Genomic DNA, 15250 nt, shown 5'->3' on the forward strand with positions numbered 1-15250 from the left:
CTTCAGTGATTTCACCAATCTTGGTCTACCAGACTGCATGACATCTGCATACTGAAACGAACAGTTGTAGTAACCTGTTAGCAATGGCAGAGAGGGGGTTGGGGTCCTAAAGACAAGGAAACTCCTCCAGAAAAATCTTACTAAGGCAAATGGATGTTACTTGTTTTGACAAGCAACTGCTTTGATACATTTTAAGGTCTATTTACTCTAATTTGAATTGTGAATGAACGGACTTGCAAGCCTGTCCTGTTCTTCCTTGTTGGCCCTGCGAGGTCAGAAAACCCAGTGGCTGTCCCATTTCTCTGCTTAGCATCGTTGTCCCTTACCTTTCTTCCCAGGAGTGCCAAGATCAAACTGGGTATCGGCTACCACCAATGACTCAGTGTTTCCTGTTAAATGGAGTTGTACATCTAACACTCTGTACCTTTGTTGCCGTTTAAGGGTTCTGCATAGTTATTGTACCTCATACTCTTATAAGTAAGTGTGACTCTGTACCTTCAAGCTATGGCGAGCTGCCCCTCCCTGTTACCACATTTCAGACAGTAAGACCAAATAGGCATAAAGTGTTTCCAGAGTCCAGACTTCAAGCATTCAAAGTAGAAAGGGAACAAAGAAAAGGTGAAAATACAATCCTCTTCCACTAGGTACTTCCTATATAATGTTTTTAAAAACTATCTTTAAATAGAAAATAATGTTTAAATAGAACAGGCTAGTTTTATTTGAAATTGCAGAAGTTTGAAGTTCATCATTTTAGTTTTCACAGTGGGGTCTTTTCTCCATTTTCCCTGCCTCATAGACAAGGTAGAGTCCCTAGGTAAGACAAGATAAGAGTCCACCATGGCTTGAACTTCCACAAGCAGGATGCAAGAGTAATAGAAGAGCAAGAGAGCATCTTCCTTGTGTGTTGAGAATTTACAATCTGCCTTGGGGAATCCATCCCATCTGGGTGATTATTTGGATCTTCCTCCTTCAAGAGGAAGTTTATTTTCTAGCTCTTCCTGTCTGAGCAGTCTCGGTCCCTTTTGGGTGTGACTCAGCAGCAGAGTTTGAGGTAGTAAGTCATGATCCTGCTTGGGCTAGAGTTATTAACATAACCAAGAGCTTGAGTGCTCTGTGCTGGGAGTTTGATGATTCCTTTCTTCACTCCCCTTCTCTCCACCAGCTACTAGTCTATAGTTGTGCTCCTGTACATCAACAGAAAGCTGTCACAAAAATTGAAATACTGCCTGAATTCTTGAGTTGAGGGCATTTCTCAACATGGATTATATACTGTTCCTGAAAAATTCATGGCTGGCTTTTTCATTGTTACACATTTGCATACCATTGCCCCGGTGTTCACCGTTTTCTCAGCACTTGTGGAAAAGACTTTAAGGCCCCCCAAAATCTGTAGTCTTTGGTCAAGCCTCCAACTTCATCATGAAGTCTTTCATTAATTTTACATTAACTAGTATGCAAGCCATTTGAACTCTGGCATCCTGTGACTTATATTTGTTATTCTTCAAGATGGCCTTAGTAGCTTTCTTGATTCATGATGCTCCCCTTATCTCAGCATGTATAAAAACATCAGTTTGCATATGAATTTGGCTTTCCTTAAAGTGGTTTTTCAGTTCTAGTTCACTCAGGACATGGGGGTGTATCCAGCCATTCGCAGGGTTTGCAGAGTGTGGCTTTCCCTCTTCTCCCACCTGCTGCTGTCCACTGATTCCTCCTCACCTGAAATTAGAGAGCAAAGGGGAGATCTGTGTGTTTGAGGGGGGGAATTGATGGAAACTGCCACCGCTCTGGAACTGCATCATTCCATACATGCCATTGTCTTTTCTGTTTTTCTTCCTACTTCCATGTAGATGAATCCTCCATGCTTTGAATGTATGCAGTGTGTTAACCTTACTTTATCTGGATAAACAGCTGTTTTCAGGAAGGATAACTACCTCCTTGTCTACTATTTTGAACTAAGTAGTTTGAATGTGTACCTCAGAGATTTTCTCCCATTCATTCTTTGCTCATCTAGCTAAGCATCCTTTGCCAATCGGCAAAAGAGCCATTGAACCAGAAATTTGGTGACAGCCTCTGCCATCTTGAGTATTTCTGTAAATATGCCAACTGATCCATACAGATTGTTTTTGTGAAACATTACATCATGTTGGATGGGCGTGCAAGAGCTATTTGACAGCATAATCTTGTGTATATTTTCCTGAGGATTCCAGCATCTTCCTTTAAGTGTGTCAGTCACTGTTATGTGTCAGTGTGTGAAGACCACAAAGAACAAAGACAACCTGTTTTCACTGTAGCTGATGTTCTTTTAATGGTTATTTGTGCAGTCACATAACCCGTCTTCCTGCACTGCATGTGTCTCATTTTTTTTAAACAATCATTTGTGTCACAGCAATTGAAAAGGAGTTGAAATGGGTGGTGCTTGGCCCTTTCTCTTGTGAGGCATAAACAGAAAGACAGAGATCTGGGGGGGGGGGCTTGAGTGTTGGCTCCCTGTGTATAGCTCCAGACTGTTCTTGAAGTTAGTTCTGCCCAGCCACAGAAAACTTATGTGTGTAACTGCGATGGCCACTCAAAGGGCTCCACTTATAGGTATGCAAAGGAAATAAAGTGTGCAGATAAAACATTTGTATAAATATACATAGGCCCCAGTCACACGCAGCATTAGCCACGCTACAAATCCGGCCTGTGTGACTGGGGCCATAATTGGGTTTTTTTTAACAATTTCATTTTTTATTTTCTGTTGGTCAGTAGTGAAGAAAAGTTGAAGCTCAGAACATTTGTGGGCAGTAGAGGTTTTAGAACTAAAACTACGGGCCAATAATTGACAGTGGTAGGGACTGATACTTGTGTGTCCCATTTCCTGAGTGTGTGGAATTTTTGGGGAGACATACATTTTTTTAAAGGCTTACTTTTCAAGATTCTAATTCCAGTTACTGTAATCTATGCTACAGTCTGTATGTGATGTCCTTCTGATGACTGGCCTCTCCCCCTCCAGCTGCACAGTTGTCTTTTTTCAGTCTCTGGGGACTTCCACACAGTGGCAGTTCTTGGAAGGGCTATCAATGTTGTGACTACTAATTCAGGGCAACGGGACTTCCTCATGGAAGGCTGCCCTCCATTTCTCCTGCTTCACTGCATTCTTTCCCAAAATATCATGGAAATACAGGTTTAGGAAAGATGACAAATGCTGGAAGGTGCATGAAAGCACCACTATGTTGTGCAGAAGTGGGAAGAAAATCTGCTTCCCATCAGCATTCATGCTAGAGTAAAACCCTGAGTCTGGAAGCGACCCGTCTCTCTGGAGTTTCTATCTGTTTTGATGATAGTGAGTAGAATAGAGCTCAACCAGTTCAACTCCCACAATTGCACATACACCCTTCAGGTATGGTTCAATACTTCTATACTCCTCACCTACCAGGCTTCAAATCCTTGCTGGAAAATTTAAAGAACAAGTTATGCAAAGTTGAAAGATACCTAGGGTTGCGAGCCCCCAGGTGGGGCCTGGGGATCTCTCATTTTTACAACTGATCTCCAGCTGACAGAGATCAGCTCCCCTGGAGAAAACGGCTGCCTAGAAGGGTGGACTCTATGGCATTGTACCATGCCGAGGCCCCTCCCCAAACCCCGCCCTCTCCCGGATCCACCCCCAAAGTCTCCAGGTATTTTCCAACCCAGACCTGGCAACCCCAAAGATACCAAACATATAATGCAGCATTTTTCATTGGGCCAGCAATAAAATAGGATATACATTTTTGGGCTTATATAAGACAGACTGCATTTTCAAGATCTTGAGGGTGTTCATGACCTGCTGAAGTCAGTAGAGAAACCACCCACTGATTTTAGAGGTTTTGAGGTGTACCCTTTCTGCATAATTGTGAAGACTGCACTTTTCTATATCCACAGTGATCGAGTTATAGATATATTTTACCCCTTTGATAGTTATTCTCTTGGACAGTATGGTAGTAGCAATTAAAATGATGCATCAGCATTATATTGGATAAAATTATTAATATTTTCCATTTTATACCTCAGCCCTGTTGACTGAAGAAGGGGTAAATTGTGGTTTTCCTCAAACTTTGGACCATATGAGATTTCTACAGCTAGAAATGTAATGTTGAATGTTGTAGATAGGTACTGGAAGACCCAGGCTTTTTATTTTTGAAATCCAGGAGGCTGGCTGAATGATTTTACTTCATAATCAATTCTGCCTAGTAACTGTATAGGTTACTGATAGGGTAATCTTTTGCATCCCAGAAACAGAAAAAAATACACTTTCTTATCACAGAAAGGGTAGATAATTTATCAATTTAAACTGATAGATTGATTATTGTGATGTTTTTCAGACTGAGTCAGCTCTTGCCAAGATTTACCCAGGGAAGAAGGTGTCCAGTACTAATAATACTCCAATTCCCAGACTGACGTCAAATCCATCCAGAGTTGATCGTTTAATTGTTGATCAGTTGCGAGAACAAGCCAGAGTAAGTTACTTAAATGTCAAAATTCTGCATTTTGATTGGCATAGTCCAAGGTCATGATCTGCTCTGCAGGTCCCCCAAATGGCAGAAGCAGTCTTCCATTTCTGCCTCTCCTACGTGTTAGTGTGCTGACCCAGATGCTCAAGCGTGCAACCAAGCTCTTCTCTAGCCTTTGCCAGTTTATCTAATCCTAGGGAATTCCAACAGAGTTTCTGACTCTGAAGTATTTCAGGATGAATAAAAAGAATTAGAAGAGGATTTCTGCCTTCATAAAGGCAGATATCCCAAAAGTGGCCATGAGTAGAGCAATCTGAAGCTCTGGATTACCAAGGCATTACTGGCATGGCAGCCAGTATCCTAGGCTCACTCAACAGCGAAATGGCAAAAAAGACTCAACTCCAGGGAGCTGAGAATATAGCAACCGCGCCAGAGGTGACAACAGTGTCTTTCATACCCATCAGTCATGGAGCTCCATGCCGCCACTATATTAGCTGTGTATAGAAGCAGCCATCCAATGCTCACTTATCAGAGGAAAACCCCCTCCCCATGTACACCCCCACAATCTCTCCCAAACTAGAGTTCAGAGAAATTAAGAATCCACAGGGGGTGGGAATAAGGCAAACCTCACCATTTGGCCAGAAACAAGCCCTGTTGGGTATGTGTGAACATGTGCAAATTCTAATGGTGTTGAAATAATTTCACAATATAACCAGCATCTTCCATATTAACACTGTAAGATAAGCCTTTTAATGATTATCTTCATATTACCCCTCTTATATTTTGTCCAATGGGTCAAGAAGTATACTAGCCACATAAAGTAGTAGTTTTTTTTTGTCCCCACACCCCTCACCCCTCCCCCAAGACTGTAAGTTGTTTATGACAGTCCTGGAATGTATCACTTTTGTCATAGGCCTTTAAATGCATGCAGATGAAATCTCTTGAGGAAATGAAAATATTAAAATTGTGATAAGGATTATTTTGTCAAATATTAAACATGTAGAAAACATTGCATGTTACAAGTAAAGATTAGAGACAAAAAGTCCAGATGAGGGTCATTTTGCATTGCTGAAGGATTACTGCTCCACAGTCACCTGGAAGCAGTATTACAGTGGTGATTCCACACTGCATTTTATATAGCACTGTATCCTCATTCTAATCCTGCCCTTCTCCATCCACACACAAGTATGTCTACTCAGGGGTAAGTTCCATTTAGTGTGGTAGTGCTGAATTTTATCCTTCCAATCACCAACAATGTTGAAAATGATGTATTAATTAGTAATTAATATTTTGATCCTTCCCCCCCACCCCAGTTTCTAAATTCCTTCTTCCTGGCAGTGGAGCAAACTAATGCAATTAATCATTTCTGATTGCTTTCTCTCCCCAAGCTGGAGATAAGCATGTAAATACATTACCTTTGCTCTCTTATCTGATCTTTCATTAGCATCTTTCACTTTAATGCCTTTTACAAGATAAAAGAGCTTGTTCTCTCCCCTTTTTACTTGCATATTTGATCTTACACCCACCACACACACATATATGACCAGACCACCACTCATGGATGCACACACTTTGCTTGCTGTTGCCTCCCTCGTCACAGCAATGGATGCACCAGGCCAGGCACCTCAGGACCAGAGCAAGCTTCAGAGTGAATGATATGGGGGACTGCTGTCAGAAAGTGCTAGCTCAGACCTGCCTTAGACCTTTGACTTAAATGAGAACTTTTTGGTTGGTGACTGAGCCATGACTGTTACTGCTAATTTTATCTTAACCTTTAAGAAAGACCAGCTTTTTTCCTGACAGTGGATGAGAATTAGAGAACTGTCCTTTAATATTTGTAGGTTGTGACTTTGCTAGGAAAGATGGAACGTCTTCGAAGTTCTCCCCTTCATGCTAATATATCTACTGCTCTTGATAAACTCCTGGAAGCAATTCACATTGTGCAGTCCCGTAGAAAGGATGAAATTGTCAATGCTTCACATCGGCAGAGACAAGGAGCTCCACGATGCCAAGATGACAGAGGTGCAGTTTTCTTTTGGCATTTGGTTTGTCCCCAGCAGATCTGGGTGAGGGCAAAACTGGATGTGGCAGGGGTATCTATGTATATGTATTCAGGTGTTCATATGGGAAGTCTTTGCGTGCATGAGTGCATGTCTGTTATTTTGCACAAAATAGATTGCATGGATGAGGTAAGATAAACCTCTTGCTGCACCTCATTATTTGGAGTATTTGTCTTTCAGCCTTTCTCAGATATCAAGAGAGCTGGGCTGGGAGAAAAGCTCTTCAAACCATGAAGGCGCAGCAAGGTAGGGCTGGGGATAGTTCAGCTCCCCTCATCTGTACTCTCCTGTGTTAAAAAACAAACAAAAAATCCCCCTATCCACTCTTCATTTTACATATGAACAGGCAGATGTGAGTTGCAGTGCAGTCATAAGCAGAGTTATACCCATAAGAGCTTATTGGATTTAGAAGACTATAACTCAGTTTAGGCTTGTGGTGTCAGATTTCCATGTAATGTCGAGTTTGGTCCTCATTTTCTTAGTGATTGTATGTTTAAAGATTATTTATTTTGAGTCAGTTTGGGGATTCTGCCTAGAGGAAAAGGGAACAAATTGTGTGATATTGAATGGCAACTGATTTACAAAATAAGTGTTTTATTAGTTAGGATTTCTCCAAGGGTGCTTGAACATTACTTTGAATAAAGTAAACCAACTCTGCCTGCTGACCTGGCATTGCAAACTTTTACTAGCATTTCAGAAGTTCTGTATCAGCGCTGAACTTCAGTGTGGGGTTAAGAGTTGAGGTGTTGACCGTAGTGATTTCAATCAGGATTTCTTTTGGAATAAAGGAATGAAAACAGGGTGCTGTATCATATATGATTCTCCCCTTTATTCCTTTCTAAGACATCTGTGGTGGAACGGCCTACTCCAGCATGCAGGCACTGTTCCACCCTGCCCTCCCAGGTTTTCCCAACATCTGGACAGGCTTTTCTCTCTCTTGGATAACCTGCTGCCACCACCTGACCTTTGTAGGAATTGCCTGCTGGGAGGGTCAGGACTTCCAGCTTCCCTTCCAAGTTTTAAGGCCTTGCCTCTGTGTCTCCCATTGCCCAGCACCTGGTCACCATGGGAACCGTTTACTGCCTTGTGCGCCCCTGGAGGGATAGCCACTTGCCCACTGCCTCCCTTCCCCCAGCTTTTAAAATAGCATGTCCGGTGGAGATCTGTGTGGTACAGAGAAGCACTACCAGTATGAAAAGTTATAAAGGATTTATTAAAGAGAAAATGTTCACAAGCATACTTTTAGCACAGCACCAGATTGAGCAAGGGATTCAAAAGAAATGGGTAAAACACAATTCCTCTGTCCTTCTCTCGATACATGCTCTGTCAAATGTTAAAATATAGGACAGGCCTCTTAGCTTAGGAGGTTCCAGATCTCTATAGAGTTCCATTACCTTGAAGCTTTCTGTAGCTCTCCAGGCCAGCACATGTTCAATGGCTGCCTCCTCCAAACCTCAGCTACAAGTTCTGTCTGCTCTGATGGACCCAGCACAAAAAAGAGCCTTTCCTCCTCGCTCCCCTGAGTTTTATCACCTTTCTTTTCCCCTCCCACTGACCAGGTTAGGCCAGATCGGAGAAGCTTTTCCAGAAGTCTCCAGAATTTTTCTTCCTGAAGTCTCTCTAGTGTTTAACACATCCAAATTTCTGTTTCCTGCCTGAAGGCGGGGCGGGGGGAGAACTTGACCCTTCCATTGTCTAGACCTATTAGCATTTCCATGAAGATGGCCTGGGGTAAGTCTGGAAAGCAGTTGAACTTGACTTCCCCACTTCCTGCCTGTTCTCTGCTCCGAGAGGGGGGAAAACCTTTTAAAACTCAGAGTGAAGGTTTTGCTCATTTCACCCCTCTGAAGATATCAGCTACTGTCAGGGCTGTAAGTTCAGAATAATTACACAGTATAGAAGTAGCAGATTCTTCATTTACCATAACTGGCAAAACAACATCAGCATCTCTCACTTGGTCTTCCATTCCCCTGTACTCAACATCCATGCCTGCCAGAAGGGAATAGCAATTCGAAACAGGAATACTAAAAGAGTCTTTCTTACTGAAATCAAAATACTCTCCAATCTTTGTTTCTGTGCCGGCTGTAGATATGTATCCTCCAATTCATGAGGGTGTTTACCACGGCCCATAGCTGCTGTTATGAATAGTTTGCATGTGATTCCACTCCTTGTCAGAGCTCAACAGGATGATAGCACAATAGCAATGAATCGGTCTTTTAGCAGGCATTCAACAATACAGCCAGAAAACAGATATAAAAGCAGGAGTCCACAAATCATATAGTCTATTAAGTTCAGTAGGTGAAGAAATAAAAATAAACTTGCAAAGCCTTCAGCATTCTCAGAAGCACGTCTGCTCTGGTGCAACCATCCAGCACATAATCCCACATTGGAATCAGTCCACTTTAAGAGCCTATGTCCTTCCTGGAAAGGAAATCTGCAACCCCATTGTTGAGTCCAGCAATATGTTCAATCTTTATGTTGAACTCCTGAATCTTCCACAACCATCTCTGCAGTTTAGTGTGAGTTCATCACTGTTTGCAGCCATTGTAGGGATGAGTGGTCTGTTAAGAGGGTAAATTCTTGTCCCCACAAATAAGGTCTAAGTTTGCCCAGTCCCCACACAATTGCCGAACCCCCAAAAGCCCCAAATTGCCTACTGCCTATTGGTCTTTAGGGGTTTCCAACTCTGGATTGCCTCTACCTTGTCCCTCATTGGTGGGATGTTCCCTCTACCCACTCTGTATCTCAAGACCACCTCTGGCATTCCAAATAGCCATTTTTCCAGCTTAGTGCTGAGACCACCCGTGTATGGCACCTAGCACCCTTGCTAAATGCTCCATTTGCAAACCCAAGTCCTTGCAAAAAGCTGTGATGCAATCAGTGTAAGCCACTGCAAATTCCAACATGTCATTCCACAAGTCATTTGCCCGCTTCTGAAAAGATGCATCTGCATTCCTAGGTCCAAAATGCCACACAGTAACCTCATACAGACCATCTAGAGTGATGAAGGCAGATTTAACTCTGAGTTCTTCCTCAAATTCCATTTGCCAAAAGACCTTACCATCCACTCTGTAAGGGGGTCACCTGACAGGAAGGTGAGACCCTGCATCTATTCCATGCCTAGCCAAATCTGTTTTCCCTGGTTTCTTCCTGAAACCTGTCTCAAACTGATACACAACTGAGACAATTCCCCTCTCTGCCCTTAACTGATCAACTTGCTGGCCGCTCCAGCTCCTCCTGCTGAGTCCGTGCAGAAAACTGAGCCAAAACCTCTACTAAGCTTTCATCTTGCTCCTCATTTCCTCCTTCCTTCTCTGTCACATTCAGCACTAACACTTCCCAGGCAAAATAGGGTTTCTACCTGATCTTAATCATGGTCCCTGTGCAGTCCCACACTTGGGTTTTGGGCACGCCCACAAAGCTGACCTCAGAGATCTGGAAGAGCTAGCCTCAGACAAATTTTTTTTGGGGCTTTTCTCCTCCACTCTGGGGAGCAGGCTGCCCCTGCGCATGCCTGGAGCTGAGGAGAAACCCCGCCTCCGCTCAGTTTCTTCTTTTCTGCCGCCACGTTCAGACCTCGTTGCGCTTCCCTCCTCTGGTTTACCTCAGCTACCTCAGTTCTCCGTTTTCTTCTACGTCTAAATTATTTCGTCGTTCCGTCTTTTCTTTCTAAAAAAAAAGAGAGAGAGAGGATCTCTTCTTTGTTCGTCTGTGGACTTTCACCTCTCTTCCCGCCCCCCCACACAACCTGGCAGATTCCTCTCTTCCCGCCCGCCACCCCCCACACACACAACCTGGCAGACGCGAAGAAGAAAAACACCTTTTTAAAAAAGGTGCTGCAACACCAAGATACTGTCGACAGACAGTCACTCCCTCTGCCTTTTTTGCCTGGGAGAAAATCATTGGGTTGCTTCTTGTGCTCACTGTAGCAACTTCAGCACACAGGTACGTAAAAACCGCGCAGCCCGCCTCAGGAGTTCTCTCCTCAAAGCCTCCCTTCGACCGCAGATGTCGCAGGCTTCAGCAGCTCCCTCACAATCGAAGGGAGATTCAGCTCAGTCAGCCGCTACCCCTGGACAGAAGCATAAGTCCGACAAAAAGGGAAAGTCGACCCTAAAATCAACTGTCTCGGCTGTTTCTGATAAGACCAAACGTAAGTCCGAGAAAAAGGCAAAGAGATGTTCGGAGTCGTCCTCTGGCCCTCCGAGACTCAAAACATCTAATTCCACACTCGACGTGCCAACATCGACGGCTGCCTTGGTCCCGGCACCGATACCACAAGGACGCTCGGATCCGACCGATCTCCACTCCGAGGACATTCAGCGCCGACCCCTCGACTCCGATTCAGCGGAGGGACATCACACTCAAGTCATCCTGATTCCCTCCCACTCCCCGTCGGCCTGTAGTCAACCACCTTCCGAACTCCTCGAAGACCGGCGGGATCGACCCTTCCAGGACCGTAGAACTGCCTCTGTTCCCTAGACGCTCCCAAAGCCAGTCCCGCGGACGTCTTTACGAGGCCGACCATCTTTCTCGCTATCACCACCGATATTCATCGGATTCGAGATCCCCATCTCCTCGGACTTATGAGAGGGGCTACTACACTTCCAGGATGCATTGTGAATCAACGGCGCGGTCTCTGTTCTCTTATTACCAGCCAGACCATTGTGACATTTGCTATGGTCCCGCTGATCCTCCAGCTCCCGTTATGGCACCGTCTCAGCGTCTGCCGCGGCCTACGAAACTGACTCCGTCGTCTGCTTTAGGAGCTCCCCCTCCGTTAGACTCTGCTCCGATACATCTCCCGGAGTGGCGTCGTAACACCAATCCAACCCTGCGGACTTGGATCTGGAAGACTCGGGACCGTTGCCTTCGGATTTGGGACAGTCGGGCTCCCTTTCACCATCGGATGGCTCCAAGTCTTACCTACAACTGCTCACACGTATGTGTCAAGTGCTGCAGATCCAACTTACTAATGAATCATCTACAGTCACTGATCTTGTTCACGAGCTTGTGCAAGCGGATCTCCCTTCCGGAGCTTTATTGCCCATGCTACCAGTTCACTTGAATACATTGAGGGAGGCTTGGGATACACCTGCTACCATTCCTCGTGCCCCGAGACGTTTTGACGGCTCTCTATAAGGTCCAACCATGTGATGTTAAATTTCTTTTTTTGCATCCCCCACCGAATTCCTTGATTGTCCATTTGGCCTCGAAGGCCAAGCAATCCAAGCACCCAACTCCACCTGACCGACACCCTTGCTAGGAAGTTCTACTCCCTCACCACAATGGTGTCCAAGCTCCACAATTACCTGGCTTACTTTTCAGCCTATGCCTACCACCTGGCTAACCAATTCTGGCCCCTGCTATCCAAATTGCCTGAGCCTTCACAGAAAGTAGCCTCTTCCATCGTAGAGGAATTGGCCTTATTATCCTGGCAACAAATTAACAATGTGCATCATGCTGTCGCGTGTTCTTCCAGAGGTCTGGCCACTTCCATAGCACTTTGACGACACGCGTGGCTCCGGATGGCCTCCCTTCAGGATGATGTCAAAGCCAAAATCGAAGATTTACCATTCGATGGAGAAGGCTTATTCCACTCCACCACTGACCAATACCTGTCCTCGGTGGATGACAGCAGGAAAAGAGCTAAACGCCTGTGCGTCCTACCTACTTCCTTCCCTCAAAAGTTCAAGCCTCGTACCTGGACGCCGAGGCCGAACAGGCGTCAGCAGTCACCCTGCTCCACTGACTCCTGGAGATGAAAGAAGCCATATTCGAGACCCTTCGCTCAATCCAGGGGCAAGAATCAGAAAGCCCAGTGGCCTGACACCGCTGGCAAACAGTCTCTTTGACTTCCCCACACTGTCAGTCACCCCCAGGCCTTCCACTGTGACCCCCATTTCCGGCACCAGGCGTCTCCCTTCCCTCCATGCCTGGGAGGCAATTACAACGGACTCTTGGGTCCTCGCTATAATCCGCATGGGATACGCGATAGAGTTTCACCATCAGCCTCATGTCCCTCATTTCCGTCCGACCCCCCCCCCAACCGTTTCCTGGAGACCGACGTTACAGACCTGCTTGCCAAAGGGGCGATAGAACCCATTCCTCGGTTGTTCCACCACTTCGGGTTCTACTCCCGATATTTCCTCGTCCCCAAACATACAGGAGGAAAGCGTCCCATCATGGATCTCAGGGATTTGAAATGGTATATTTGCCACAAAAAATTCCGCATAATTACCCTGCAGTCCATCCTCCCGCTCCTACAGAAAGGTGACTGGTTGGCGTCCCTGGATCTCCAGGACGCCTACTTCCACGTTACCATCCGTCCGGCGTTCTGCCAATACCTTCGCTTCACTGTTGGGACCCGTCAATATCAATACAGGGTCCTCCCTTTCGGGCTTTCGACTGCCCCCAGGGTTTTTACCAAGTGTATGGCGGTGGTAGCGGCCACACTGAGACAACACGCCATTGTCGTCTTCCCATATATCGACGACTGGCTCCTGGTGGCTCCATCCCGGGAGGACTTTCTGTGAAGCATCACCCACATGCTCCGGCTCCTTGCTGCCCTCGGTCTCTCCATGAACCTTGCGAATTCCCACCTCGAGCCAACTCAGTCTCTGTCATTCATAGGGGCCGACATCACCCCCACCAGACAGCATGCCTTCCTGCCTCCGGGCAGAGCTGCCACACTTCAATCCCTGGTGTGGGACTGTCTCTCCTCCCTGAAGCAAATGGTGCTCGCTCTTCAGCATCTTTTGGGGCATATGGCGGCAACAACATTCGTGGTTCCCTATGCACATCTGCGTATACGCCCACTGCAGATGTGGTTTCCCCACCATTTTCGTTCGAACGTCGATCCTCCTATGTTATGGCTTGTGGTCCCTCCTCTGATCCTGAGGTCCCTCTGCTGGTGGGTCGACAGTGCGAACCTGTCCCTGGGGATGCAATTTCGCCTCCCACCTCCTACAGAGTTGCTCAAGACAGACACATCATTGTGGGGTTGGGGAGCCCACTACCATGACCTGACGGCACGAGGCATATGGTCTGATTCAGAGAAGACCTCCCACATCAATTGCCTCGAACTCACCACAGTCCATTGAATGTTACAGGCTTTTCCGCCCAATTTCCAAATGGCATCCAACAACATTGCCACGGTTTATTACGTGAACAAGCAGGGTGACATGGTCTCCATCAAACTTTGCAAGCGTGCCCTCTCCCTCTGGGCTTGGTGCCTCCAGCACAACAGCCACTTGACAGCGGTGCACGTCCCCGGGGCTTCCAACATCCAGGCCGACGCCCTCAGCAGGACTCGGTCCAGCGATCACGAATGGACTCTGAACCCGATGTACCTACAACGGGTGTTCAGCCTCTTCGGTCATCCCAATGTGGACGCATTTGCAGCCAGGTGCAAAGCACAATGCCCGGTTTTCTTCAGCCATGTGGCTCCGGCCCAGGGTTCCAAAGGGGATGCTTTCCTCCATGAGTGGACAGGGAGACTGTTCTATATGTTTCCTCCATTCCCTCTAATCTTCAGGACCCTCCAAAAGATCACCATAGATCGCACCTCCTGCATCCTGGTAACCCCATGGTGGCTTTGACAACCCTGGGTTGCACCATTTCTGCGGCTTTCTCAAGGCAAGTACTTCTGCTTTCTACTAGTCCCCGACATTCTCTCCCAGTGCAACGGGAGGGTGCTTCACCACAATCCCTCCATCTTTCGCCTGACGGCCTGGAGGATCAGTCCTTAACATTTTCCCCACGGGTACAACATGCCATCCTGAATTCCCATAAACAGTCCACACAACGCTCGTATTGCTCCAAGTGGACTCGTTTTTCCAGTTATGCAACGGCTCGTGCCTTGGACCCTGCGTCTGCACCCCTTCCAGTGGTGCTGTCCTACCTTCTCTCTCTCAGTGATTCGGGGCTCGCTTATTCCTTGTTGAAAGTTCACTTCTTGGCCATTTCAGCTTTTCACGTTCTTGTTGATGGTGTTACAGTGTTTTCACACTATTAGTCGAAATCGTTTTTGAAAGGCATTTTACGGCTGCATCCGCCAGTTAAGCCTCTCGTTCCTGCCTGGAGCCTTTCCCTCGTTCTCTCAATGTTAATGAGAAAGCCCTTCAAACCTTTGAGTACAGCTCCCCAACACCTTCTCTCCTGGAAGACGGCTTTTTAGTGGCCGTGACCTCGGGGCACCGAGCCAGTGATATCTGTGCGTTCCGTTCGGATCCGCCCTACACCATCTTCCATAAAGAGAAAGTGGTTCTCAGACCAGACTGGACCTTCCTACCCAAGGTTGTCTCCGCTTTCCACCTCTCTCAGCCATCCTCACTGCCAGCCTTCTTCCCAAATCCAGCTGATGATGGTTAGCGGGCCCTCCACACTCTAGACGTTCATCGGGCCTTGTCCTTTTACTTGGCTAGGACACGCTCCTTCCGCCAGGATGTCCAGCTCTTTGTGGCTTATGGAGCCCCGCGTAAGGGCTGTCAGATCACCTCCCAACGCCTTGCTAAATGGATCGTGGCCATGATCCAACTCTGCTATGAACTTGCTCGTCAGCCCTTACCTGAGATGGTCTGGGCCCATTCTACGAGATGGTCCGGGCCCATTCTACGTCTGCAGCCTTCCTGCATGGTGTCTCCTTGGAGGATATCTGCTCTGCGGCGACATGGTCGACTCCATCCACCTTTGTCATGCATTATGCACTTGATGTTCGTGCTC

General features: G+C 46.5%; 1 protein-coding gene across 1 annotated transcript in view; it reads left to right on the forward strand.

The window, feature by feature from the left end:
- Positions 1-15250, forward strand: part of MEIOC (meiosis specific with coiled-coil domain) — a 35322-nt gene that overhangs the window by 17696 nt on the left and 2376 nt on the right. Inside the window, exons 7-8 of the mRNA XM_015413077.1 lie at positions 4338-4472; positions 6308-6488. Of these exons, the coding sequence (XP_015268563.1) occupies positions 4338-4472; positions 6308-6488 (316 nt within the window). The remainder of the gene's footprint in view (positions 1-4337; positions 4473-6307; positions 6489-15250) is intronic.

Source organism: Gekko japonicus, unplaced genomic scaffold (genome assembly GCF_001447785.1).
Source record: "Gekko japonicus isolate JY-2015 unplaced genomic scaffold, Gekko_japonicus_V1.1 scaffold3062, whole genome shotgun sequence".
Classification (NCBI taxonomy): domain Eukaryota; kingdom Metazoa; phylum Chordata; class Lepidosauria; order Squamata; family Gekkonidae; genus Gekko; species Gekko japonicus.